At 43.0% G+C, this 27,880-nt stretch overlaps 1 protein-coding gene across 5 annotated transcripts in view; it reads left to right on the top strand.

The window, feature by feature from the left end:
* Positions 1-27,880, top strand: part of LOC126060636 (olfactory receptor 150-like) — an 881,095-nt gene that overhangs the window by 826,146 nt on the left and 27,069 nt on the right. For 2 of the 5 annotated variants that reach the window (XM_049856873.1, XM_049856875.1), the window contains exon 2: positions 22,587-22,616. The exons of 1 other annotated variant lie outside the window; for it this stretch is intronic. In XM_049856873.1, the coding sequence (XP_049712830.1) occupies positions 22,587-22,616 (30 nt within the window). Of the gene's footprint in view, positions 1-2,766; positions 2,843-11,935; positions 12,009-22,586; positions 22,617-27,880 lie in introns of those variants that run through there. 2 more of the 5 variants (XM_049856877.1, XM_049856874.1) reach the window with 2 other exon arrangements.

The following is a 27,880-nucleotide window of genomic DNA, read 5'->3' as shown; positions in this document are numbered from 1 at the left end:
TTAGGAGGGCTATAGACCCTCCAGAGCTACATATCTTTATAGAGAGCTGAAGGAGAAGGGTTCCCTAGATGCCTTCTCTTTCCCTATCTCCTGCTGCATAAGGAAGTACCACAAACTTGGTGGCTTAAAACCACACCCATTTATTATGCCATTTTTTCTGTGGTCGGGAGTATAGGCGGGGCTTAGCTTAGTCCTTTGCTTAAGGTCTCACAAGACTGCAATCAAGGTGTTCACTAGGATGCATTCTCATCTGGAGGCTTGACTGTGGAAGAATCCACTTCCAAGCTCACTCAGGCTTTTGGAAGAATTCATTTCTTAACTTCTTGAGGTACAGTCGTTCCAAAGATTGCACTTAAAAGCACTGCTGGTTTGGAGTTGTGTCTGGGAATAGGTTTGGAGTAGGGGTTGGGGTTGAAAGGTGTGGGATCATGGTTAACATTAAAATTTGGGCTAGAACTACACATGTAGTCATGCCATGTGTCATGGACTCCCTCCTGGGGAACCAAGACCTGCATCTTCATGGTGCCTGTCTGGCGGTGTGTCTGTTTGCTGTGTTGAAGGGGCTGGGGGCTAGGGCCCTGCAGGGATGGAGCCAGTAGTAAATTGGGGGCCCTTGTGGAGATGGGTGCGTAGGTGAAGGATGAGGGCAGTAGATCTACTGTAAGCCCTTGACATTTTTTTAAGAGCACACAGCCAAGTTGTTGAGACCAGGGGTATGCACGTGAATCCAAGGCTGTCCCTATTAAAGAACAAGTGGTGAAACAGAAATTACAAAGCAGAGTTTAGAGGAGGGATAGGCAGGCCTCATTCTGAGGTGGCCTAGGAAGCTTTATAGAGGAAAAGGGCTTTGAAGGATGAATTTGGACTGCATATGTGTTTGTGCGTCTACAAGATGGGCTGTATCTTTTTGTTATGTGTGCAAGTCAGCTTTATATGTGCTTGTGTATTTGTGCCTGTGTCTGCTTGAGCATTTCTGACCCAGAGTGTTTACAGGTCTATGTAGATGTGTATTTCTGGTCAATGTCTCTTCATACTCTGCAGTTTTTCTGTGTGGCATCTTTGAATCTGTGTCTTTCTCTTTATTTGCCCGTGTGACTGGATGTCTGTGTGTCCATGCGTTATTCACTGTGTGTAGTGAGATCCTAGTCTGATCTCTGTCTTTAATCGTCCTTCCCACCCCCCAGTATACCACAGCTGCTAGCAGTATTTACTGCAAAGATAGGTTTCCCTTCCCGTGGTCTGGATTCCCATGGGTCAGGCTATCTGCCCAGGGCCCTGAACCTGTGTCCTCTGTACAGGCTTGACCTTAGAAGTAAAACATTCTAGAAAACCCTCAGCATGCTTCTTGCCTGGCCATGGACCCAGAGAAGTTATAGTGGAGGAGAGGGACAAATCAGGGAAGGGAGACCATTGGCAGAACCCATCCCTCCTTCTTGGAATGGATATCTTTCTCTGTCTCCTTCTCAGGGCCCCTTCTTCCCCGGTGTTCTCATACACACCAAGTATTCAGGGGCCTGACCTCAATGTCTCTGGGGATGGGAATGGACATCTCTTTGCAAGTCCAGCTGGGTACATCAGGGATTTGGTACTGTCTCCCAGCACCTTGCCTGCCTGCATGGTGCCATTTCTCCATCTCTCCATTCCAGCTCAAGACTGTCCATCCTCCTTTTCTAACCCTACGGTGGGCACAGGAAACTTCTTGTCCTTTCTTTCATGATAGCCCTGGCTAATGCCATAGGCCCCTGAGCACAGGTAGAGCATTAGGGCTTGATGACCAGTAAAACAGCAGAGGCCCAGCGACCTCTCTCATGGTACAGGAAACAGCATCTCAGTGGGGTCTTACCCTCTCACTCCTGTGCTAAGTGTGTTTTTGGCCTTCCATGAATGGGACGGGGTGAGCATGTACAAAATGAGGCAGGCCTGGTCTCTGTCCTCAAGGACTCAGCGATTAACAGGCAGAGTGATGTTTGGAGAAGACATCTTTCTCTTACTGCTGGTAGCCAGTCCCCTAAGTTACGTGCATAGAATTCTCAAGTACCCACCCAGAGAGCCCAAAGGAAGGGCTGTAGAAGGTCAGGGGTGTTCACCATGACATGTTACGTCAAAGGCCCAGCCGTGAACTCCAAAGATCCCAAGCAAGCAGTGATGTATTCCAAGCATCTACCACCGCTTCTGGGGTATATTAGATTTTTGGAGTTTGTGCCCTGCCCTGAAGCATTTATTTTGCTCTTATTTTAACTCTCTCAAGCTCTGAGGATGGGAGGAGGAAGGTAGGGGTTGTGCTAGGGTAGTGGATATGATGAGCAAGGCTTCATCGCCTCAACAACATCCTGCATGAGTTCACAGGCTCTCACCCTGTCTCTCTCAGCTCTTGATTTTGCTGAGAACTCATAATCCTGAAGGTATTGGTTCCAGCTTATCTCACTGGCCCAGCCCTTTGGCACAGGACTTTGGTCAGCATCATGAGCCCATGCTGGGGTGGGACAGGTAGGAGCATGTGGGGACCATGGGAAGGACCTGCTCCACTGTACGTCAGGATGTGTGCACCCTTACGCTTGCTTCCCACCTGACACTGTTTTGACCCTTTGGAGTCACTTCCCTTCACTCTGGCCTTCCTCTCCTTCTCTCTCTGTTCCGTGGCTCTCTGCCCAAATCCCACCAGGCAGGGAGGATGTGCCTGCCACAAGACCTCCTTTGATCTCCTTTGGGGGTGCATTAGGAAAACCTTTAGGCACAGAATCATCATTCTCAAGAGGGATACATCCATGCTTCTTCACATCCTGGTTTTTCTGCATCTTCTCAGTGGACACCTTGTGCTAAGCAGTGGAATCCTACAGAGGAAGTGAGTGCAGCCACCAACTCCTCCTGGTTTGATGGGATGGTGAGTGATCCTGGCTTTGCTTAGAAATCAGTGAGGCAGGGATATCCCACAGACCCCTGTACCACGTTATCAAGAAGCTACATTCCCTGCTCTTTATCCAGCTCTTGGCTTCTCTGTGTTAGGTCAGAAGAGGACTCAGGGATGGTACCTTTTGAAGGCTACTAGGTGGTGACCAAAATAGTAGTCCATCCTACATGCTCAGGGCAACCTCTTTGTCTTTTTGTTTCCCAGTTCTTTCTTCCTGGCCCCAAACCTCACTGGTCACTGAAGGCTAGGATGCCACATCTGCCCTCTTTCTGCATCGCTAGGCCCATGTTCTTTGTCAGGCTCATAAATCTCAGAGTTTGCTGACCTCCCTCCACCAAGAGCACTTAGGCTGTGGGTTGACTTTCTGCCTCTGGACTTTTTTTAATGCTGAAAACCCCAGCTTTTCTCCATTATCACACCCTGGTCAGGAGTATGGCATGCTGTCCCAGGTGTTCATACTACCATTTACATTCTTTCCCTACTGGCTTCCTTCCCTGGCAGCCTTAGGGCTGGGGGACAAACCTCTCCACCTTCTACTCTGATCTTCATTCTAGGATGCATTCCTTCCATGTAACTGAGAGGCACTGGAGATGGGAAACAGGCAACAGGGCCACAGCAGGCTCCCAGATTGTTTGAAAGATCTTGTTAGTACCAACCAGGGAGCAGAGAGGGGAGATTCTGTATTTTGCTTTTGACCTCTGTCATACAAACCGCTTTTTCGAATCACAAAAGCACCTCCTCAAGGATGGAGCACTGTGGCACTCCCCTAAAAACCTTCTTCCAGATTGCAGTCATATGTATGTATCAGTCATCAACTAATGATTTTTGCCTGTGGGTGGGCCAACAATGCATTGATTTCCAGACCACCTCTTCTTGTCAGTACTGTTGTCATGGGATTCAAGATCATCATGGGAAGCCATGACTGAATTCCAGCCTGACCTTTACCCTCAGTGTACCTTAGACAAGGGCCTTGCCTTCTCTACTCAAGTCCCTTTATCCACAGTCCAGGATAAGGCTGGGAGGAGTTATGTGGAATGCTAACACATCTGAACTGTGGGTTGAAGGCTATTCTCTAATGGAAAAGACTATATACCTCCCCACTAACCCTTTAACATATCACAAGGAGACAAAAAAGGAGCAAGCAGGCATGTGTCTTTGCTTAGAGATATATTTGGGCTATATTTTGCACAATCTGTACATTAACAAAAATGTCAGTACAAGGATTTGATACCCTACAAACTATTTTAATGAACTGGGTCTTCTCCTTGAAGAAAGCACTGTTTTTCTCTGAAATAAGGGTTGGGACATATGGTGGGTTCCCTGGTTGGGTGGTACAAGCCACTTGAGGATGGTGCCAATCAGCTGTGGAGGTGGCCCAGCATAGAGCCAGAGCAAAGACGATGAGAGTAGTGCCAGAGCTGATTGTCCGGGGACTCCAGGCCACCGAGAAGGCCAGGCTCACCTCTTTCTCAGTGGGGAGAGATTGGGCCTTCGGATCCTCTGTTATCTTCTCTGTCTTAGCTTGTCCCACAGGCCTTTGGCTGAAGCCAGGCTCTTCTTAAGACTGTTTTTTCTCTTTTTGGTCACTTTCTCCTCTGGGGAAAACATGGATTTCTCATCTACCGTCTTGGAATTAATACAGCTAAAAATGCGCTTCACCTTATTTCTTAAGCCAGGTTCTGGAAGGCCATGGCTCTTCTGAGTATGGGCTAGTCTCACTTGCTCCTCTGGAGTCTCATTCCACAAAGTTTTGTCCTGCAAAGGCTTACCCTGAATTAGTGGGCCCAGCGAAGACCAGCCCTGTGAAGCCTGGGGCACCACAGGCTGGGCAGTCCCAGGAATCCTGCCTGGTTCCGTAATGACATTCAGGTTGCTTTCACTGCCCTCCACATCATTCTTCTCAAAGTCTTTCCCCCCAGGAGCCCCTGGAGGTCGTTTTGGGAGCTTAAACTGAGGACAGTACTGAGGACTCTGCTGAGAGGGGGCTGTAATATCAAAGCTCTGACTCCTTTGCCAGGGACCTCGGGGTGTCCTGTTCACAGATAACCCTGCTGGCTTCTGGTCTTCAGTAGGGGGTCTGTATTCTGTGAGTGAGGGCAGCCCAAACCCTGCATTCTGCTCTGTGGAGTCCCCTTGTGGTTTTGGTTTCCGTGGGTACTCTTTCTTCACTGTCAGCGTGGGTACTTGGGCTGAGTCGTTGGTCTTGCTGGTGCCTTGAGACTCAGGGCACCAGGCCTCTTTCAGGCTGGGGCTGTTCACTCTGGCTTCTAGCTGAGCACAAAGCTCCTGAGCATCTGCTGGGTCCTCCCTGAGTTGTGAGATCTTGGAGACCCCGAGGGCAGAACCATGGGGCCCTGCTCTGGAACTAGCTTGTTTCTTCCTCTGCCGTACTGCCTTTAGCTCAACAACTAGCTGTTTTCTAAGGCAGATTAATTCGTGTTCTGGGGCATGTGGACTGTCTTTTGGGATGGGGAATTCCTGGAGAGATGTTTTCCCTTGGTTGTTTGGACTCCCAAGTGCCTCTTGTGTGGATAAGGTCTCTGAGACAGCTACAGATTGGTTCTGGGATGCCCTTACCTTTATGGGAATTCTCATCTGTAAATCTAGGACCTTTTTTCTCAGGTGGAAATTTAGTTTGGTCAAGATGGATGTTTTGAGTGCCTTTGGAATAGCAGCATCTGTTTGACTTTCTAGATGCACCATCTCCTTTGTTTGTTCCTCCTGTACTTTAGGGAGGAACTCTTGTGCACAGTCTGCACCAGTCTCATCACCTCAAAGGCCTGGGCCAGGACTTATGCACTGTTCTTTGTAGGAGATCATCTCATAGGCTCTGGTGTGATTTCAACAGGCTCAGGCATTATCTCTGTGATTTCAGATTGGCTAGTGATTGGAGGGCCCGTGGCCTTGGAGGGAGCCAAATAATAGAGATCAGGCAGCCCTGACAGGAAGGCTAGATGTTTGTCCTGTAAATTAGTTCCCAGCTTCTCCATGGGTCCCTTGGGCAGGGATCTGGACAGCTTAGTGTGGTCAATGACAGCACCTGGTGAGGTCTCTGAGGGCATAACTTTCTGATATATCTCAGGATCAGTTGCTGCCTTCAGCCCTAAGAGCTTGTTTTCTGGAATGCAGGGGTACTGAGCTACCTCCATACTCCCAGGAATTCCAGAGTCCTGGCAGATAAATATATGGGTAATGACAGTGCCCTGCAGGGTCTGCCAGGATTTGGAGTTGATGTGGGTCTGCACTATTGCTTTGGTCTGGGTGAGCAAGTGTGGCATGGAGTCTGACACTAGGGCCAATGTGAGTGAGATCAGGTCACTAACCCTACTGACCTCTGGGGCTGCAGACCAGGAAACATTCACATTGTCCAAGGCTTTACTGCTCGAGGGCAGAGGCTGTTGGTCAGCAGGGGACAGGAGCAATGCAGTGGACTGCTTGATCCTCTGAGACATGCCACAGTGCTGGTGAATGAATTGCTTTTGGAGGTGGAACTCCAGCAGCCTCTGGGCATGGTCCAGGAAGAAGGGTAGTTCCCCCTGAGGAGTGAGATGGGCTTCCTGGACCAGGAAGATCCCAGGGTCTCTGGAGACTGGGCCGTTTCACCGGGCTTAATTTGCATGAGACTCTGGGCATACTGAGATCTCTCCAAAGCAGCTGGCAATTCCCACCTAACCTGGAGCTGCCTCTGCAGCAGGTTCCACTCCAACGATTTGAACTTGGCCAGAGCCCGAAATGGGATATTGATCTGGTTTCGTTGATGGTCAGTTGGAGACACCAAATTTGGGGCAGATGTGGAAGCAGGTGAAGATGACTGGGATGGATTATTAGGCAAGAGCAGGAGGAAAGAGCGCTCATTGAAGAAAAAAGGAGCATTTAAGGGAAATTGGGGTATGCAATTCTTTGTGGAAATCCCTTGAAACTCAATGTCAGTGACAAGCAGGGACTCACTGGTTAGACAAGAGAAGCTGCAGAATTGCTGGCTGTGCTTCTGCTTCAGATGATCACCTGAGTCTTCAGCCTGTCTCTCAGGCTGTGGATAGAGGCTATTTAGAACTTTAAGGGCTGGAGAGGGCAAGGCCAGAGCCAGAGGGCTTGGGGTTCTCTGGCAGTGGCAGCTTTGGTCTTGGTCCCTGATGGACCATTTAAAAAGCCAGAAGGCCTGAGTAGGCTGGCTGAGCATACATGAACCCCAGGTCTTGTGGGAAATGGTCCTAGTTGTTTCAACACAAGCATTCAAATTATCATTCTTGGTGAAAGTTACTGGTGTGTGTGGCATAATCTGCCTCAGGGACTCTTCCACATGTCTGGGGAGTTCCCACCTCTGGAAGTGCATCCATTTTTTTCCATGGACCTCAAGAAGCCTAAGAAGTTCAGGACTGAGTAATGGGAGGTGGGCGGGGAAGATAGTGACTGTATGCATGGCTATAGCATGTGTCAGATTCGTGAGGTCTGTGGTCAGGAACAGCAGAGAGACATGGGATCTCAACGGCTGCTGGCCTTGGTTCCCATGGAAAAATTTGTGGTTGCTATACAGCACCTCTTGCTGGTTCACAGGAACTCTGGTCTCCCCAAGGCTTGAAGAAGGTATAGTTCCTGGGTTCCTGGGCACATCTGGCAGTTGAAATCCCTTCCCTAGCTGCAGGTGTTCATCCCAGTGATCTTGGATGATGACCACACTGGTTGATGGGGTAGCCATCGGGGTTAAGGATTTCTGATCCGTTAATTGTGACAGTGTGGAGGTTATGGATGCCGGTAAAAGCTCTCTGGAGTTCTTGGAACGCAGTTGCAGACTCTGCTTAGACACTCCAGAGATGGACAGAATTTCTAGGCAAGAGGAATGTTGTGAGGTCCCTGCCGAAGTGGGGGTGATCAGGGTGTTTTTACCTGTCACCAATTGTTGAATGTCCAGAGCCGTGTCATTGGAGACTGGACAGTAGAGGTCTGCATATAGCAGCTGCAACACACGTCCTTCCTGAGGAAGCCAGGCCTGCCTGGAAAGGGACGCATGGCAACCGTTACTGATGCAGTGTCATCTGCCTCCTTGGAAGAGTGTGGTCTGGGGGATTGACCTTTCTTTTCCCTAGGCCTGTAAGCCCTGGGCCTACCCCTGGGAATCTACCACTTTGCTTGTTAGGCCTGGCTGAGCTGAGGCTCTTGGTCTTGTTGGGCAAGGTCTCAGACAGCTGCTGTGTGGGCAGGGCCCTCAGATAGGACTGGAAGGTAGGGTGAATTCTCTGCTGAACTCTGTTGAGAAGCTGAACTAGAAGGGAATCAAGCAGGCGAGGATGTCAGGTAGTTAGCAGAATGGCCATCACCAGGCACATCACCAAGTATAACCTAGAGTCAGTCTCATTTGGGGCTATGAAAGCAATGTCTGTTATCCATTATTTGTGGATAATGACATCTTTGTGGGAACACTGTATTCTAGGGACTGTGGATTGTCCCTGATGCTATATACAGCATCTCTTGGGGACTAGTCCTGTCCTCTGGAGATCTTACTAAGAGGATAAGATGATAGGCTTCTGCCTGAAGACTGTCCTAGTGAGTGACCTCCCTATGTTTCCAGGCCAAGCCAGACTCAGAGGAGTCTGCCTTTGAAAGGATGTAGAAGCAAAAGGAATATGACAGTGATGACTTATTTATGCAAAGTCCAGACTCTAGGCCGAATAACGTGTCTCCTTGCTGAGTTCCACTTCATGTAGAATCTTTTATAAATTACGTACCAGTCAGACCTGAAGTCCAGTAATAATGTGACTCTAGCACAGAGCAGATTGGGAGACGATTCTCTCCTGTGATGTCTGATCACTTCTGTCCTGGCAACTCTCTCAACCAGTGAACCAGCCTGTCTCATGTACGGTTCCCTCCCATGCATTGTCCCTCTCCTTTTCCTTGTCCCCGGCCAAACTGAGAAATCATCATAGGCCAGGCTGAGACTTGGGAGACAACAAAGGACAGAGAGTAAGAGATCACCTTTTTGGGACAGTGAGACCCTCTTGGAGCTTCTCAGCTTCTTCCTCGGAAGGTCTCCTACCTGAAGAACCAGGAAACAGTGTTACATGGACAGGAGAGGGTAGGGACATTGTATAGGAAGCTAGTAGTGAGGCCTTGGACTCTCAGTAAAGGAGACTAAAGGCTTCAAGAGTCAGGCTCCAAGGCATGTCTGTGTATAACTTAAACATTTACACTGTGTATCTCATTCCTAATCTCATTTGATGTTCACAATCACAGTATGAGTGCAGCAGGATCATCAGTGTTATGCCCATTTTATGGATAATAAGACTGAGATATGGCATGACTTCCACAGTGTCATAAAAACTAGTAAATAACACAGTTAAGGACTTCTGTCCTATTTCCTCATTCCCAGCAGGTTAAGGTAGAGAAATCTGGACATGTCCAGGCTCTGATCTCCCATCCAAGGAAGTTTCTGTACAAAATTGTCAATTTGGGGAACTTCAGCCTTTAGTGGTTAGAGTAGCTCGCTCCTGGCACCAAAAGTTAGGGTTAGTATCCGTGGGAACCTCACTCACAGTGAAGGGGAATCAGAGGAGAGATTGGGACCTTACCTCTTGATGGAGCATCTCTAGCCCTTTGGCTGACCCTTTGGTGTTGCTTAAAGACAAAAAAGGTTAGAATATGAAGCTTTGACACAAATTTCTTTTCATGCCCAAAATGGGACAAAACCAATAAACATTTTCTAATCCCTTTTATATACCTTTCTATATTTTATACTTTTCCTGCATTTCCTTTCCTTTGCCCCCTTTTCAACACCAACATTTCTCTTGTCTTCTTATTTGACTCACTTCTAGGCTATTCCAGACTCCATGCTTTATACCCCATTTCTAGGAGAAGTTCTGTGGGCAGGTTAGAATGACACACGAGGAAGAGTGGAACAGATTAAAGGGTGAATGGTTCCAGTAGCCAAAGGCTTCAGCTTACAAAGGTCTGAAAGAACCACCAACTAGAAAAATCACCCAAACTGGGAGGTCCAGTAAGGTAGACTTTATATCTTTGAGGCCTCATCCCAAGTCAGGTAATGTCCCTGGCTTTTCAATTAGAGGATATTACATGGCGGGTGGTAAGGAATTGTTCTAGGCTCTAAGAAGTAAATGACTATAGAAGAATAACTGAAATTTTGATTAAAAAGAAAAAACTTTCGGCGAGGCATAAGGAGAGAAACCGGGGGTGTAAAAGCTTCTTGTCTGAGACTTAACAGATCAATAGTGTTCAGAGTGTTTCCCTACCTCACAGGCGCTCCTGTTAGATTCCAGTCTGAATCCGTGGTATTTCTTTTTCATTTGCCAAATATTTATTATAAGGCAGAAAATAGAGGCATATTTATATAAGGGATATCCAGCATGCCACCAAAGGAAAGTAGGGCACAACATGGTCTCGCCTCATTAGCATGAGGAGACCAGTCCTCCCTCTATCTAGGCATCCAGGATACTGGTGCCTAATGATTCTCAGCACTGAGCCTTGTCAGCTCCACCTCACAGTCATCGACTGCGTCACAAAGGCCTCCCGTGTCATAAAGCAGGTGTGCTATCAAAGCCCTGTAGCTGTCCTAGGGAGTTTATGTGGTGATTCAGTCTGTAGATGAGGGCATCGGGTTATCTCTGAGGGTTTCAGAGCTTGCAACTCAAGATGCCATGGCCAGGCCACAGGCAGTGTCTACACTCCCCTTCTCTCTCCACTGTCCACACTGTACAGCAGCCTGATGACTCAGCTCTCTCTGTTACAACAGTCTGAAACTCCCCAGAAACTGAGTGTTTAAGCACACAGGGCACCTTATAAGAAAGAGTAGCCAGGGCAGAGGACCCTCCACCAGCTCCTTCACCTGTACTAGGAAGGTACCTGAAAAGTACACAAGAGGTTAGGGCAGGCAGAGTCAGGTTAAGGCTTGGAAACAGAGAGCTTTGATGTTACAAGTAATGGGTGATTGGTAATCAGAGGTGCAGGAAGGGGACCAAGGCTGACGTGACAGGAAAAGACCAAAGCAGCAGTATCTTTAAATGACATTGTGGGAACAAGAAAGGGATTCCTCCAGGCTGTGTGCCTGAGAAGAGATTGTAAACACTCCTTCTGTGGAGGCGGAGGAATGAGCCTCACCTCTGGAGGCCTGTCCAAGGCCTGGTTTTCCAGAGCTGCCCTTACAGATGTTCCAGCCTTTGCTTCCTCAGAGAGATGACTACCTGCAGAGATGGGTTGGTGGCCACTTTCAACTAAGGGCCACAAACTAGTTGCTGATGGTTAGATCTACTCATCTACTCTGGAGTCATGCTGTTTGACTGGAGAAGCTTTTTGTGCTGTTTTGTTTTCAACCTGGATTCTGGAAATCTTGAGGCAAGGTAGGCGCTTTCCAATACAGTCTCAGGGCCCAGCATTTCTACCGTCTGCCCTTATTTTACACATTTACGTTACCTGCTTGGCTTCTTTCGATATTGTGATATGCTTCTAACACCCCAGGATTTGTGTGTTTCCTTGAAAAGGCCTTTCAGTGAGACTGGTCTGACAGCCAAGCAATTCTTGGGCTGATAATCTCTGAAGAGGTTATTTGTTCTTCCTCCAGTCTCCAGTCCTCCACCAGCAGGCATGGCGAGTGTGTATTTTCAAATGTTAAGAACACCTGCATTTCTGCAATAAACCTTGCTGTGATGGTTAAGGTTGTGTGTCAGTTAGGCTAGGCCATGATTCTCAGTGGTTTGGCAGCCGTATGATGTTGTGATCAGTTCCGTGATGAGATTTGATATAATGTAATCACCTCTGATGGGATCTGTTGTGAGTAGCAAGTCAATTGAAAGGGAGTTTCATTCGGCCTGTGGCCTGCATAGAATATAAGTGGACATTCTAGTGGAGCTCGTGGACTTTTACTTGCTCTGTATCCTGCAGCTGGCTCCTGTTCATCTGACCTTGGTTCCCTGGACTTGAGCTAGCTGCTTTCCTGCTGTCTTCTCTGGCGATCTTGGGATTTGTCGATCTTCGCAGCCTGTGAGCAAGAGTCCTGCTCTCTGTCCTGCCGGTCTTGGATTCATCAGCCCCTGTGACTATGTCAATCAGCGGACTCCTCTGTCCTGGCTTGGGATGTTTCAGCCTCTACAGCCCCGTGAGCCATTTCCTTGATATAAATCTCTCTCTGTATATATTTATATGTTTTATTGGTATAAAGCTTCCCTAGAGAACACAGCGTGAAACACTTGTTTAGCTATTAATTTTATTTGCTAAAATTTTCTCAAGAATTTTTGCATCAACAGTAGGATTGTACAACCTATTAATGCAATTGCTGTCACTAAGTCGTACACCTGTTAAAAGTAGAATTGGGAAAAATTGAGTGATAGATACATTTACAACAATGACCAGAAAAAAAAAAAAAGCATAGTTGTTGGAGCTGCTTATGTACAACCAAATACCTCATGGGATTTGGTTCCTTGGCTTGGAGGGTCAGGGTCATGGTTTCATGGGACATCTCAGTTAATTGGACTAATAACGTCGTTAGTGCTTCTGTTGTATGCCCAAGTTCACTGAATAGTGCCTGTAGTCTTAAAAGCTTGCAATCAGTCATACAAAGTCCAACAACTGCCTCCTTTGCCATGAGATCAGAAGAACTGGATGGTGTCTGGCTACCATCACTGAACATTTTTTTAAATAATTTTTATTGTGCATTAAATGAAAGTTTACAAATCAAGTCAGTCTCTCACATAAAAACTTATATATAACTTGCTACATATTCCCAGTTATTCTTCTCCACCCCCATGAGACAGTCTGCTCCCTCCTTCCACTCTCTTTTCATGACGATTTTGCCAGCTTCTAAGCCCCTCTACCCTCCCATCTCCCCTCATTGATGCATCTTAGATGGCCGATTGCTACCGTTTAAGACCCCAGACACCACACTTCAAATTGGGATGCAGAATGTTTTCTTAATAGAATTTATTTGCCAATTGACTTAGATGTCCCCGAAGCCATAGTCCCCAAACCCCACCTTTGCTCTGCTGACCTTCTAAGCATTCAGTTTATTCTGGAGACTGCTTTGCTTTGGTTTAGTCCAGTTGTGCTGACATCCCCTGTATTGAGTGTTGGCCTTCCCTTCACCTAAAGTAGTTCTGTCTACTATCTAATTGGTAAATAGCCATCTCCCACCCTCCCTCCCTCCCCCCACTCATAAACACAAAAGATTGTGTTCTCAGTTTAAGCTATCTCTCAAGACTTTATAATAGTGGTCTTATACAATATATGTCCTTTTGCATCTGACTAATTTCACTCAGCATAATGTCTTCCACGTTCCACCATGTTATGAAATGTTTCACAGATTCATCACTGTTCTTGATCGATGTGTAGTATTCCATTGTGTGAATATACCATAATTTATTTATCCATTTGTCTGTTGATGGACACCTTGGTTGCTTCCATGTTTTTGCTATTGTAAACAGTGCTGCAATAAACATGGATGTGCATATATCTGTTCATGTAAAGGCTCTTATTTCTCTAGGATATATTCTGAGGAGTGGGATTTCTGGGTCATACGGTAGTTCTATTTCTTAGCTTTTTGAGAAAACGCCAGATCGATTTCCTAAATGATTGTACCATTTTACATTCCCACCAGCAGTGTATAAGTGTTCCAAACTCTCCGCCACCTCTCCAACATTTATTATTTTGTGTTTTTTGGATTAATGCCAGCCTTTTTTTTTTTGGAGTGATATGGAATCTCATCGTAGTTTTGATTTGCATTTCTCTAATGGCTAATGATTGAGAGCATTTTCTTATGTATCTGTTAGCCGCCTGAATATCTTCTTTAGTGAAGTACGTGTTCATATCCTTTGCCCAATTTTTAATTGTGTTGTTTGTCTTTTTGTAGTTGAGTTTTAGCAGAATCTTATAGATTTTAGAGATCAGGTGCTGGTCAGAGATGATGTCGTAGCTGAAATTTTTTTTCCCAGCCTATAGGTGGTCTTTTTACTCTCTTGGTGAAGTCTTTAGATGAGCATCGGTGTTTGATTTTTAGGAGCTCCCCGGTATCTGGTTTCTCTCTGTCACTTTTAGTAATGCTTATGCCTTGTATTACGGCTCCTAACATTGTTCCTGTTTTTTCCTCCATGATCTTTATTGTTTTAGATTTTATGTTTAGGTTTTTGATCCATTTTGAGTTAGTTTTTGTGTATGGCGTGAGGTGTGGGTCCTGTTTCCTTTTTTTGCAGATGGATATCCAGTTATGCCAGCACCATTTGTTAAAAAGACTATCTTTTCCCCTATTAACTGACACTGGGCCTTTGTCAAATATCAGCTGCTCATATGTGGGTGGATTTATATCTGGGTTCTCAATTCTGTTCCATTAGTCTATGTGCCTGTTGTTGTACCAACACCAGGCTGTTTTGATTCCTGTGGCTGTATAATATGTTCTAAAATCAGGTAGAGTGTGGCCTCCCACTTTGTTCTTCTTTTTCAGTAATGCTTTACTGATCTGGGGCATCTTCCCCTTTTATATGAATTTGGTGATTTGTTCTCCATCACATTAAAAAATGTCATTGGAATTTGGATCAGAAGTGCACTGTATATATAGATGACTTTTGGTGGAATAGACAATTTTACTATGTTAAGTGTTCCTATCCATGAGCAAGGTATGTTTTTCCACTTATGTAGGTCCCTTTTAGTTTCTTGCACTAGTACTTTATAGTTTTCTTTGTATAGGTCTTTTACATCTTTGGTAAGATTTATTCTTAAGTATTTTATCTTCTTGGGGGTGCTGTGAATGGTATTGATTTGGTGTTTTCCTCTTCAATGTTCTTTTTGTTAATGTAGAGGAATCCGGCACTGGGTTGGGTTACTTGGTAGAGGAATCCAACAGATTTTTTTATGTTTATCTTGTAACCTGATACTCTGCCAAACTCTTCTATTAGTTTCAGTAGTTTCTTAAAGATTCCTTAGGGTTTTCTGTGTATAAGAACATGTCATCTGCAAATAGAGATAATTTTACTTCTTCATTGGCAATGTGGGTGCCCTTTATTTCTTTGTCTAGCCTAACTGCTTTCAGTAGGACCTCCAACACAATGTTGAATAAGTGTGGTGATAAAGGGCATCCTTGTCTGGTTCCCATTCAGAAGGGAAATGCTTTCAGTCTCTCTCCATTTAGGATGATGTTGACTGCCGGCTTTGTATAAATGCCCTTTATTACGTTGAGGAATTTTCCCTCTGTTCCTATTTTGCTGAGAGATTTTGTCATGAATGGGTGTTGGACTTTGTCAAATGCCTTTTCTGCGTCAATTGATAAGATCATGTGGTTTTCGTCTTTTGTTTTATTATTATGGTGGATTACATCATTGGTTTTTCTAATATTGAACTTACCTTACATACCTGGTATAAATCCTACTTGGTTGTGGTGGATTATTTTTTTGATGTGTTGTTGAATTCTGTTGGCTAGAATTTTGTTGAGGATTTTTGCATCTATTGTCTGTAGTTTTCTTTTTTTTTGTGTGGTGTCTTTACCTGGTTTTGGTATTAGGGATTTGCTGGGTTCAAAGAATGAGTTAGGTAGTATTCCATCTTTTTCTATGCTTTGAAATACCTTTAGTAGTAGTGGCGTTAGCTCTTCTCTGAAAGTTTGTTAGAACTGTGCAGTGAAGCTGTTCAGGCCAGGGCTTTTTTTTGTTGGAATTTTTTTGATTACCTTTTCAATCTCTTTTTTTGTTATGGGTCTATTTATTTGTTCTGCTTCTGATTGTGTTAGTTTACGTAGGTAGTGTGTTTCTAGGAATTCATCCATTTCTTCTAGGTCTTCAAATTTCTTAGAGTACAATTTTTCATAATAATCTGATATGATTCTTTTAATTTCAGTTGTGTCTGTTGTGATATGGCGCATCTCATTTCTTCTTCGGGTTATTTGTTTCCTTTCCTGTATTTCTGTAGTCAGTCTGGCCAATGGTTTATCAGTTTTGTTAATTTTTTCAAAGAACCAGCCTTTGGCTTTGTTAATTCTTTCAATTGTTTTTCTGTTCTCTAGTTCATTTAATTCTGCTCTAATTTTTATTATTTGTTTTTTTCTGGTGCCTGGTGGATTCTTTTGTTGCTGTTTCTGTTTGTTCAGTTGTAGGGATAGTTCTTTGATTTTGGTCTGTTCTTCATTTTGGCTGTATGCATTTATTGATATAAATTGACCTCTGAGCACTGCTTTCGCTGTGTCCCAGAGGTTTTGATAGGAAGATTTTTCAGTCTTATTGCATTCTATGAATTTCTTTATTCCCTCCTGAATGTCTTCTATAACCCAGTTTTTTTTTTTTTTTTTTTTTTTGAGCAGGGTATTGTTCAGTTTTCAAGTATTTGATTTCTTTTCCCTGATTTTTCTGTTACTGATTTCTACTTTTATGGCCTTATGATCTGAGAAAATGCCTTGTAATATTTCAGTGGTTTGGATTCTGCAGAGGTTTGTTTTATGACCTAATATGTGATCTATTCTAGAGAATGTTCCATGTGCACTAGAAAAGAGATTATACTTTGCAGCTGTTGGGTGGAGTGTTGTGTATACGTCTATGAGGTCAAGTTGGTTGTTTGTAGAAATTAGATCTTCCGAGTCCCTATTGAGCTTCTTACTGGAAGTCCTGTCCTTCTCCAAAAGTGGTGTGTTGAAGTCTCCTAGTATAATTGTGGAGGTGTCTATCTCAGTTTTCAATTCTGTTAAAGTTTTTTTTATGTATCTTGCACCCCTATCATTGGGTGCATAAATATTTAATATGGTTATACCTTGCTGGTAAATTGTCTGTTTAGTCATTATGTAGTGTCTTTCCTTATCCTTTGTGGTAGATTTAACTTTAAAGTCTATTTTGTCAGAAATTAATAGTGCCACTCCTGTTCATTTTTGATTGTTGTTTGCTTGATATATTTTTTTCTATCCTTTGAGTTTTAGTTTGTTTGTGTCTTTAAGTCTAAGGTGTATCTCTTGTAGGCAGCATATAGACAGATTGTGTTTTTTATCCAGTCTGAGACTCTCTGTGTCTTTATTGGTGCATTGAGTCCATTTACATTCAGCGTAATTGTAGATAAGTATGTGTTTTTTTATGTGCTTAGTGCTGTCATTTTGATGCCTTTTTTTGCGTGTGTTGTTGACAATTTCATTTTTCCAATTGCTTTTTGGTGCTGAGAAGTTTTTCTTTGTAAATTGCATGCTCCTCATTTTCATATTATTTGAATTTATTTTTGCTGAGTCATTGTGTTTATCTTGGTTTTTATTTTGAACTATGGAATTGTTAGACCTCTTTATGGTTACCTTAATATTTACCCCTTTTTTTCTAATAAAAGCCTAACTTGTATCATCCTATACTAGCTTGTTTTCCTCTCCATATGGTAGATTTATGCCTCCTGTATTTAGTCCCTCTTTTTTGATTATTGTTATCTTTTACATAATGACTTCAGTGATTCCCTGTTTTGAGCATTTTTTTCTTTTTTAATCTTATTTTGTTTTTGTGATTTCCCTATTTGAGTTGATATCAGGGTGTCCTGTTCTGTGACCTTGTGTTGTGTTGGTACCTGATATTTTTGATTTTCTGACCAAAGAATTTCCTTTAGTAATTCTTATAGCTTTGGTTTCGTTTTTGCAAATTCTCTAAGCTTGTGTTTATCTGTAAATGTTTTAATTTCACCTTCTTATGTGAGAGAGAGTTTTGCTGGATTTATGATTCTTTGCTGGCAGTTTTTCTCCTTCAGTGCTCTATATATATGTCATCCCATTGCCTTCTTGCCTGCATGGTTTCTGCTGAGTAGTCTGAACTTATTGAGCCTCGTTTGTAGGTGACTTCTTTTTTTATCACTAGCTGCTTTTAAAATTTTCTCTTTATCTTTGGTTTTGGCAAATTTGATGATACTATGCCTTGGTGATTTTCTTTTTGGGTCAATTTTGCATGGGGTTCTATAAGCATCCTGTATAGATATCCTTTCATCTTTCATGATGCCACTTTAGTTTTCTGCCAACAAATCTTCAGCAATTCTCTATTTTTTGTTATCTCTCCCTATTCTGGAACTCCAATCGCACCCAAGTTATTCTTTTTGATAGAGTCCCACATGATTCTTAGGGTTTCTTCATTTTTCAAAAATCTTTTATGTGGTTTTTCTTCAACTATATTGGTTTCAATTGCCTTATCCTCCATCTCCCCCACCCTGCATTCCACTTACTCGATTCTGCTCCTCTGACTTCCTATTCAGTTATCTAATACTATAATTTACAGTTAATCTTTTGGATTTCTGAATGCTACCTCTCTATGGATTCTTGCAGCTTATTAATTTTTCCACTATGTTCTTGAGTAATCTTTTTGATTTCTTCAACTGGTTTATCAGTGTGTTCCTTGGCTTTTTCTGTAGATTGCCTTATTTCATTTCTGAGGTCATCCCTGATGTCTTGAAGCATTCTGTAAATTAGTTTTTTATATTCTGCGTCTGGCAATTCCAGGATCGTATCTTCATTTGGGAAAGATTTTGATTCTTTAATTTGGGGATTTGTAGAAGCAGTCATGGTCTGCTTCTTTATGTGATTTGATATCGACCTCTGTCTCTGATCCATCTATAAGATATTGTAATGATTTATTTTATATTTGCTCACTAAGTGTTACCTTATTGTTTTGTTTCAGTATACCCAGATGGGCTACTAGATTGCACTGTCTTGATTGTTGTAGCCTTTGAATCATTTATGTCCTATTACCAGCTGCTTTGAGCTGTTACCAGATTTATAAGCCTAAGAGTCCATTCACTATTCTTGAGTAGAACCAGCTTAGGTGTCCTGATTTTGGGTCAGCAAGTGTGTGGTGTAGGCTGTCACCTCTTAACTTAAAGGAGTAGTGGTGATAGTTGTATGCACCAGATTCTAATAGGTGCAGGGGGTCACACTCTAAGCAGGGCAGGATGCTGACAGCCTTCTCCCACGTGCCAGTGAGGTAGGTGTGTCTCTATTCCTAGAGCACTTTGGTGCGTGGGCTCTGCACTTGTACCTGAGGCACCCAGTGCTTGTACCTCTAAAGACTGGTAAGCATCATTATCCTCAGACCCCTTTAGCAGGTGGCTAGGTGGTTTGGGTGGAGCATCAGCCTTCAGTTCCCTGCTGTGGATCAGTGAGGGCTCTGTATAATAGGTAGATAGGTATTGGACCTCGAAAACTTGTCTTTCCACTGCTCTGCTAAATCAATTACAGTCAGATCTCTGTCAGAATTGCCTTTGCATTATAATGTCCACCTTGTTCCCTGTAGAGATGAAAGCCAAAGACTGTGGATCTCTTATGCTTGGCTGGAGCTGGTTCTGAATTTTTATTCCAGTTTAGGGAAGTCAGGGAATGATTTTTTCCCCCCTGGGTTGTTAATTTTTGCTTCTCTCAGTCCAGGAGAAGGGGTTTGGAAAAAAAGCAGCAGAGCACTTCACCCCCTGGCCCAGGAAATTCCAATGTTAACGAAGCCACCTGGGGCAGGGAGGGGAGGGATCAGATAGGAGAGAGTAGTGCCTGGCAATGTAGACAAAGTTACTTATCTTGCTTGGTGATGACTGTTTTATCTGAGATTCTGGAGGGACATGTAGGCTGTGTGCTGGCTGGGTGGAGATTGTTGGCTGTGTTGAGATTGCCCCCGAGGGTTAGGCCTTTGTCCCGTGCTTGCGCCGTCTCAGGAAGCAGTGATCAGCTTCTCACTCCTAGACCAAAGCCCAGCACCAAGGTTTTCTGGCTGGGACGCTGCACTCCAGGCTCCAAAACCAGTCGCTGCTTCCCCGTGATTTCTCCTCCTGTCACCCATGTCGTTGTGCAGCCTGTGTGCGCTGGCTGGGTTTCCACTGAGGTTACTTCAGGGTGCTAGGGCTGCGTCCTATCTTTGCACTGTCTCAGGAAGCCGTGCTCAGCTCCTCTGCGCTTAGTCCAAAGCCTGGTGCCAAGGTTTTCTGGCTTGGACACTGGCTCCAGGCTCCGAAAACAGTCGCTGCTCCCCCGTGGTTGCTTGTTTTCTTGTCAGCCACGTCAGTGTGCAGCCTGCTTGTGCTGGCTGAGTCTCTACCAAGGTTACTCCAGGGGGTTAGGGCTTGGGGCTGCGTCCTTTGCTTGCCCCATCTGAGTAAGCCACACGATCAGCTCGACCATTCTGGCACCAGGGAGCTGCGAAGGCTCAAGGCTGTGGTGCAGGACACCTGTTCCAGAAGTGGTCGCTGCTTCAAGGCGCGGTTGTTTGCACCCCTGTCACTCAGGTCAAGTCCTTAGTTCTGTGTTTGATGGTCAGTGTTCGTAGATTGTTGTGTATGTGTTCGATTCACTTGTTTTTCTGAGTCTCTGTTGCAAGAGGGATCCGCGGTAGTTCTACCTAGTCAGCCATCTTGGCCCCACCAGTGTTCTTGCTTCTTGCTTTGTTTTGTTTTGATATGCCCAGATAGGCTGCTCAAGTGGGCTAGTTTGTTTTTTGGTGCCTTTGAAGCCGTAACGTCCTGTCACTGGGTGGTTAGAGTTGTTACTAGGTATATTAGCCCAGGAATCTGTTTACTTTTCTTGTATGGGTTCAGCTCAGGTGTCCAGGCAGTCAGTCACCAAGTGCGTGGTACATAATCTCACCTACACTTTTAGACAAGCAGGTGTGATTGGTGCAGGCACAGGTAATTGGCTGTAGTAGGGGGGTCTCATGCAGAGCAAAGCAGGGGTCTGACAGCTACCCCTGTGTGTCTGTGAGGAAAGTGTGTTCCTGTTCCCTAGAGTGTGTAGGTGGGTGTGTTTTGTAGCTGGACTGTGGAGGACAATGTTGGCTCTAAGACTGGGAGGCACCACTTATCCTTGGACCCTTTCTTGGGAGGCTAGGTTGGATGGTGGAGCCACCAGTCCTCAGGCCCCTGGTGTGGATAGTTGAGGACTCTGCCCAATAGGCAGAGCGGTGTCAAATGTCATATACCTGCCTCTCCACCATATAGCTGAAATAGGTGAAGTTGGACTTCAGGTATATACCCTGTTGTGCTATGCTAGCGATGGTGTCTGCTATTGAAATGGGCCCACAGTGGTCTATTTAGTGGTGAAAGGCATTCAATGTCCGTGGACCCCTTATGCCTGTGTCTAGGCAAAGGAGCTGCTTCTGCCCTGAGTTCCCACTTTAGGGTGAGACAGCAGATTATTTTTTCCCTGTTTGTTAATTGGTTTCTTCTCCAAGGCCAGGAGAATGGCTCAGGATCCTTGACAGGTCTTAGTTCCAGCCCAGGGAAAGCAGCTATCACTGAAGCCAGCTTGGGACCTGAGATAGAGTTGTGGGAGGGAGTTCAGTTACACGGGAGACAATTTTTCCCAAATGGGTGTTTTTTGATCCACACAGTGGATTAGACACACATACTTATCTTTTGCTCTTTGAGTACTGCCTTTCACAGACTCTGGAGGCATCAGTGGACTCTCCATTGCTCGGTCTCTCCCAATGTGGAAAACATTTCCCGAATGCCACTGCTCACCTCCACACATTCTCACCAATGGACCTGGCCTGCATGGCACTGGTTCCTGCAGGGTCAGGTCTGGCAACATCTCACTGCTTCCAAAATGTCTCTCCCTTCTCCTGCTGCTCAGTTTGACTCCTCAACTTCATTCTTCATGTTCAGCACTTCCAGACTGTCATATATAATTGATTCACTTGTTTTTTGGGGGGTCTTTCTTGTAAGAGGGACCACACTAAGCATCTGACTACTCTGTTGTCTTGGCACCACAACTTCTGGAGATCTATTACCAAAAAAACCAGTCATTGAATTCCCTGTGGAGCACTGTTCTACTCTGACCCATGTGGGGTTGCCATGAGTCAAAGTAAACTCAGTAGTTGCTAATTTTCTTTTTTTTTAAAATACATTTGAGTCAGCATTGACTCAATGGAAGTGGCTTAGGTTTTTTGGTTTTATATTGTATACACATTTTTTGTTTAAAATTCATGCTCTGCACCAGTCAGATTTCTTAGGGAGGTATTCTTCTAAATTTTTTAACTTGTTTTTCCTTGATTTCAGATTTTTTTTTTTAGCTATTAGAAGATTTTGAAATCTTTTTGAAAACAAAAGGAAATTCTGAAATATCTAAAATGTAATTTCTTTACTTGTGAAAAATGTTTCAAGCGATGTAAGACTTTGTGAAAAATAATCTACAAAAGATATTATTTTAACTTTGGATGGTTTTTATACACTAGGATTTAATATATAAGTAAGAACTCAAATTTTACATGATGTAGAATAATTAAAAAAACACTTAAACTTTAATAGTGCTCAAAATGCTTGCATGTTATGTTGTACCTACGCTAACTTATGTGTTTTTGAAATAAAATGAAATTATTAATCTTCTTTTGAATGTTTATCTATTATACTTCATTACTACAATTGACAACATTCATTTGTCAATGTGATAGCTAACCATTTTTCAATTTAAAGTGTCTTTGAGAATTTTGTAATCCATAAAACAGTTTGTTTTTGCCCCAACAATCTTATTATTTGATGTTACATTTATTATACCGTTCAAGGCATGATACATCTAAGGATAGCTTAAGATGTATAAATAACATTATATTCATCATGTCAATGCCTTCCTGGTGTCAAAGTGAAGCTCTGCAGGGATACAACACCATAAAAGGTAGAAATTGTAGCATTTACCAATCCTTAAGACATTTTTTAGTGTTTTCAGAAGCACAACTAATAAGCTAGCAACATTTTTAATGGTTGCAAATCTCACTTTATTTTTCAGAACAAGTCAAGGAATTGTGTACCTGAGAAGGTAAGCAGTTTTTCCTGGTACTATTACTAAACTCTAGACAAATCACTTTTAAAATCATAATTTTGCAATGTTCTAATGTTATCTAGAGACTAGCAGGTCCTCACTCTAGGAGGATTCCTTCACAATCGTGGGTAAGTTCTACTCCTGTAGATAAGTAGCTTCACCAAGGGGAAGTAATTTCCTCTTAACATATGAAAAAAAAAAAAAAAAAACTTTCAAAATATAATTATTTAAAATTTTAGAAGACTTTAATTTGAACGATAATCCACGAGGTAGAAAGCATTTGATTACTTTATAGTAACCTTGTCTTTGGATTGTACTTGAAACATCTTGGAACATGAAAGCAGAGCACTCCACAAAAGGTGTAATGTTGGCTTTATTTTTACTTATTTTCAGTTATTGCACAGTATAAGCACAAATACCTTCAACGAACATTTTAGTGGCAAAATGACACCTTGCTCTTATAATAGGAGAATTTTAGATGGAACTGACAATTTGGGAAAGATAATGAGTTTGACTTATTTCAAATGGTGAACTTTGTTATATCCCTTTATCCATCCACCATTCATACAGCAATCTGAGCAGGGATAAATGAAAAGTGCAGGACTCATCTCTGTAGGATCTAGTCAGATTCTAGTCTAAATAGAATCACACAAAGATATTAATTATCGCCGTCACAATTTTTCTAGCTCTTATGTTCTTTGAATCTAGCATGTATTTTGCAACAAGCTTTTCTTTTAGCAGAATGGTACCCCCAGAAGTTATCAATATTAGTCCAAGTCTTTTATTATTACTTTAATTTCCTATAAGTATATCAAATTTATCTGTACTATTAGCAAACAATCCTTGACATGTTAAAATTCCACAGAGTCACCATGAACAACTCAGTTAGGCCTTTCCAGTTTCGGTTTTTTCAACTATAAAATGGGAATGTTAAGTTCATACCATATAGCATTGCTGGGGAAAATGTACCAAATGGTATTTATGAAGTACCTGCACAGTTATAATCACATGGTAAACACTGAAAAATATCATCCTATAATAAATAGTAATATCACCCTCATGTTAGTTCTTTTCTCAAACACTTTTCCTTGTTTTTGATACACCATCAATCTTTGATGATATCTTTTAGATCTCTTTTTTTTGAAGACAGAACAGTCATCATGGTATCCAGTGTTAGGAAGTCATCAACTTCTTTCACAGCTTGCATCTCAGAGATACACACATTCTTTCTGCTTTGGTGTTTAATACCATTGAACAAACAAAACCAAACCCGCTGCCATCCAGTTGATTCCAACTCATAGCGGCCCTGTGAAACAGAGTTGAACTGCCCCATAGAGTTTCCATGGAGCACCTGGTGAATTTGTACCGCCGACCTTTTGGTTAACAGATGTAGCACTTAACCACTACATCACCAGGGTTTTCTTAATGCATTGAGGGAGTGATAAAAGATCTGTTTGAAGGTGAGTGCAAAATACACTAAGAAAACATGCCTAAGACACGCAAAGACAACATGGTCTAAATACCATGCAAGATTTTCATTCTCCAGCCCTGCTCCTCCAGAACAAAAGCCCCAAGATCATGGACCATGTCAAGTTTTGCAAAGGTATGTAGCACATAGTGTTTTTGGGGAATGAATGAGTCCTACATTTAGTCATATTGTTGTTGTTGTTAGGTGCCGTCAAGTTGGTTCCGACTCATAGTGACCCTATGCACAACAGAAGGAAACACTGCCCAGTCCTGAGCCATACTTACAATCATTGTTAAGCTTGAGCTCATTGTTGCAGCCACTGCGTCAGTCCACCTCGTTGAGGGCCTTCCTCTTTTCTGCTGACCCTGTACTCTGCCAAGCATGATGTCCTTCTCCAGGGACTGATCCCTCCTGACAACATGTCCAAAGTATGTAAGATGCAGTCTCGCCATCCTTGCTTCCAAGGAGCATTCTGGCTGTACTTCTTCCAAGACAGATTAGTTTCTTCTTTAGACAGTCCATGGTATATTCAATATTCTTCACCAACACCACAATTCAAAGGCGTCAATTCTTCTTCGGTCTTTCTTATTCGTTGTCCAGCTTTCACATGCATATGATGGAATTGAAAATACCATGGCTTGAGTCAGGCACACCTTAGTCTTCAAGGTGATATCTTTGCCCTTCAACACTTTAAAGAGGTCCTTTGCAGCAGATTTACCCAAGGCAATGCGCCTTTTATTTCTTGACTGCTGCTTCCATGGCTGTTGATTGTGGATCCAAGTAAAATGAAATCCTTGACAACTTCAGTGTTTCTCCATTTATCATGCTGTTGCTCATTGGTCCAGTGTGAGGATTTTTGTTTTCTTTATGTTGAGGTGCAATCCATACTGAAGGCTGTGGTCTTTGATCTTCATTAGTAAGTGCTTCAAGTCCTCTTCACTTTCAGCAAGCAAGGTTGTCACAGCCAACATATGACATTCTGATATAAAAAAAAGGCAAATAGGTAGAGCTGAGTCATGCATTCAGGGTAGGAAATGGTGTTCTTCTCTGTCACAAAGTTCACCAGCATTTTTGGGGTAATGACAGTGGAATAGCAGAGATCAACGAAGGACAAACTGCTGAAGAAATAGTATATGGGGGTGTGCAGGTGCGAACTGAGCCCAATCAGTGTGATCATGCCCAGATTCTCCTATTAGAAAATGCACTTCCTTCTAGAATGCGGGGCTCAATTTGAGTGATATTTTTAATGTTAGCCATTCAGTTACTTTCCAGAGCCACTATTTATATACTTTTGAGTTGTTGCCAGTGAACAAGGTTCTCTCTAACGGGAAACCAGCCTACATTAGTGGTCAGTACATTATTTTTGTACTTTAAATGAATATTTTCCTTATATTAATTGAAGTGAATGGTTTCTCTGATGTGACAAAAAGATAGGACAGGAGAGCAGACATGAGGAGCTAAAAGAAGAAACAAGGTGAAAAGGGGATGGACCCATGTACAGACAGATAGGCCTTCTCTCATATACAATCACTTGTTTATAATATGCCTAACTATGGGTATTATTTAACCACTATGAGACTAATATATAAAATAAGTATACTAGTAATTGTTGTAGAATCCCTGCATAGTGAAAATGGTTAATGTGCCTTGGAAGAAAGTCCTGTTGACCTACTTCCAAAAAATCCAGCATTGAAAATCCTTTGGAGCACAGTTCTACTCTGACACACATGGGGTCAAAATTAGTCAAAATCAGCTTGGTGGTAACCTGTCTGTTTCCTGGTAGGTTTTGTTCTGCAGAAGAGTTGAGAGAATTGCAAATAAGGCATGGAAAGTGCTTTGTTGTTGTCCCTGCTGTTAGGTGCCAATGAGTAAATTTTCAACTTGTATCAATCCCATGTGACAGAATAGAATAGGCCATATGGTCTTCTAGGCTGTAATCTTTACAGAATCAGACTTTTAGGCCTTTCGCCAGCAGAGTCACTGGGTGGGTTTGCACTGACAACCTTCTGGTTAGTAGCCCAGTGCTAAACGGTTGTACCACCAGGGATCAGAACACTCAATATTCTAAGTTATCAGAATAGTTCTTTGAATGTTCAGAGGCCGGTCAGTACTATGACCCACTCTTAAAAAAAGCACAGAAATAAAAGAAGATATAATTCCATCTGATGTTTATTCGCATGATCCATAATACTTGAACCCCAGGATCCTTAACTTCCAACATAAAGCAGGGTAAGAAGAGAGAAGTGGAGATACCTGAATAAGACTTGCGTCTTTTTCATACTGCTTAAACAAACACCTACCTCAAATTTCTTCTTCTGTTCCTCCAGAAACTGCCCAGAGGAAAATGGCAGCAGGAAATTACTCCACAGTGACTGAGTTTATCCTTTCTGGGCTGACAGAAAAGCCAGAGCTCCAGCTGCCCCTCTTTCTTTTCTTCCTAGGAGTCTGTGTTGTCACAGTGGTGGGGAATCTGGGCATGATCACACTGATTGGGCTCAGTTCTCACGTGCACACCCCCATGTACTATTTCCTTAGCAGTTTGTCCTTCCCTGATCTCTGCTATTCCACTGTCATTACCCCCGAAATGCTGGTGAACTTTGTGACAGAGAAGAACACCATCTCCTACCCTGTATGCATGACTCAGCTCTACCTCTTTGCATTTTTTATTATATCAGGAGGTTATATGTTGGGTGTGATGGCATATGATCATTATGTTGCCATCTGTAACCCATTGCTTTACAATGTCACCATGTCTTATCAGGTCTGCTTCTGGCTGGTAGTTGAAGTATATATGATGGGCTTGATTGGTGCCACAGCTCATACAGTTTGCATGCTTTTCTGCAAGGATAAAATAATTAACCATTACTTCTGTGATCTTTTTCCACTACTGGAGCTCTCCTGCTCCAGTACTTATATCAATGAAGTGGTAATTTTGTGCTTCAGTGCATTTAATATTCTTGCATCAATTTTGACCATCCTTGCTTCCTATGTCTCCATCATTGCCAGCATTCTGTGAATCTGCTCCCCTGTGGGCAGGTCCAAAGCCTTCAACACATGCAGCTCCCACATCTCAGCTGTTACAATCGTCTGCGGTTCTGCAGCATTCATGTACCTGCAGCCATCAAGTGTTAGCTCCATGGACCAAGGCAAAGTATCTTCTGTGTTTTATACCATTATTGTGCCAATGCTGAATCCGCTGATCTACAGCCTGAGGAATAAGGATGTCAAAGTTGTTCTAAATAAAATCATTGAGAAAAGACTATTTTGCAATGGCAAAGACTTCTAATTCTTGGAGAAGATTTAGTGAGGAAGAATTATAGAGATAGCAACGTATATACAGAAGTAGTGAAATTATTGCATTACTTATTTGGAAGAAATATCCAAAGGATAAGACTGGATTCATAGGGTCACATGGAGGACAGTGTCAATTCTAGGAAGTCCCAGATGTCACTCATAGTAACCCATATAACCTCTAATCATTTTTTTGAAAAATCTACAAAGAACTTCAGGTGGAGATATTATAATTTATATACATGGGATTTGGCACTTTGCTAAAAAAAGATTTACTTATTTCAATTCATAGAATGATATGTTTGGGTTGTTGTATCTTTTGATCTTCTTAATAATTTGTGTGTTTGACCTTTATTTCTAGTAAGTATACGAATAAACTCTTCTTGAAAAAATGATCTCTAAATAATTTTTAATCATTTGAAATCTACAAAATTCAGTCCCTACTAGCTACAATGTATAGAGAACTGTGTTAAGGAATATGGGGCCGATGGTGAATTATAAG

This window comes from Elephas maximus, chromosome 17, assembly GCF_024166365.1.
Source record: "Elephas maximus indicus isolate mEleMax1 chromosome 17, mEleMax1 primary haplotype, whole genome shotgun sequence".
Taxonomy (NCBI): domain Eukaryota; kingdom Metazoa; phylum Chordata; class Mammalia; order Proboscidea; family Elephantidae; genus Elephas; species Elephas maximus.
This window is presented reverse-complemented; position numbering and strand designations above follow the sequence as displayed.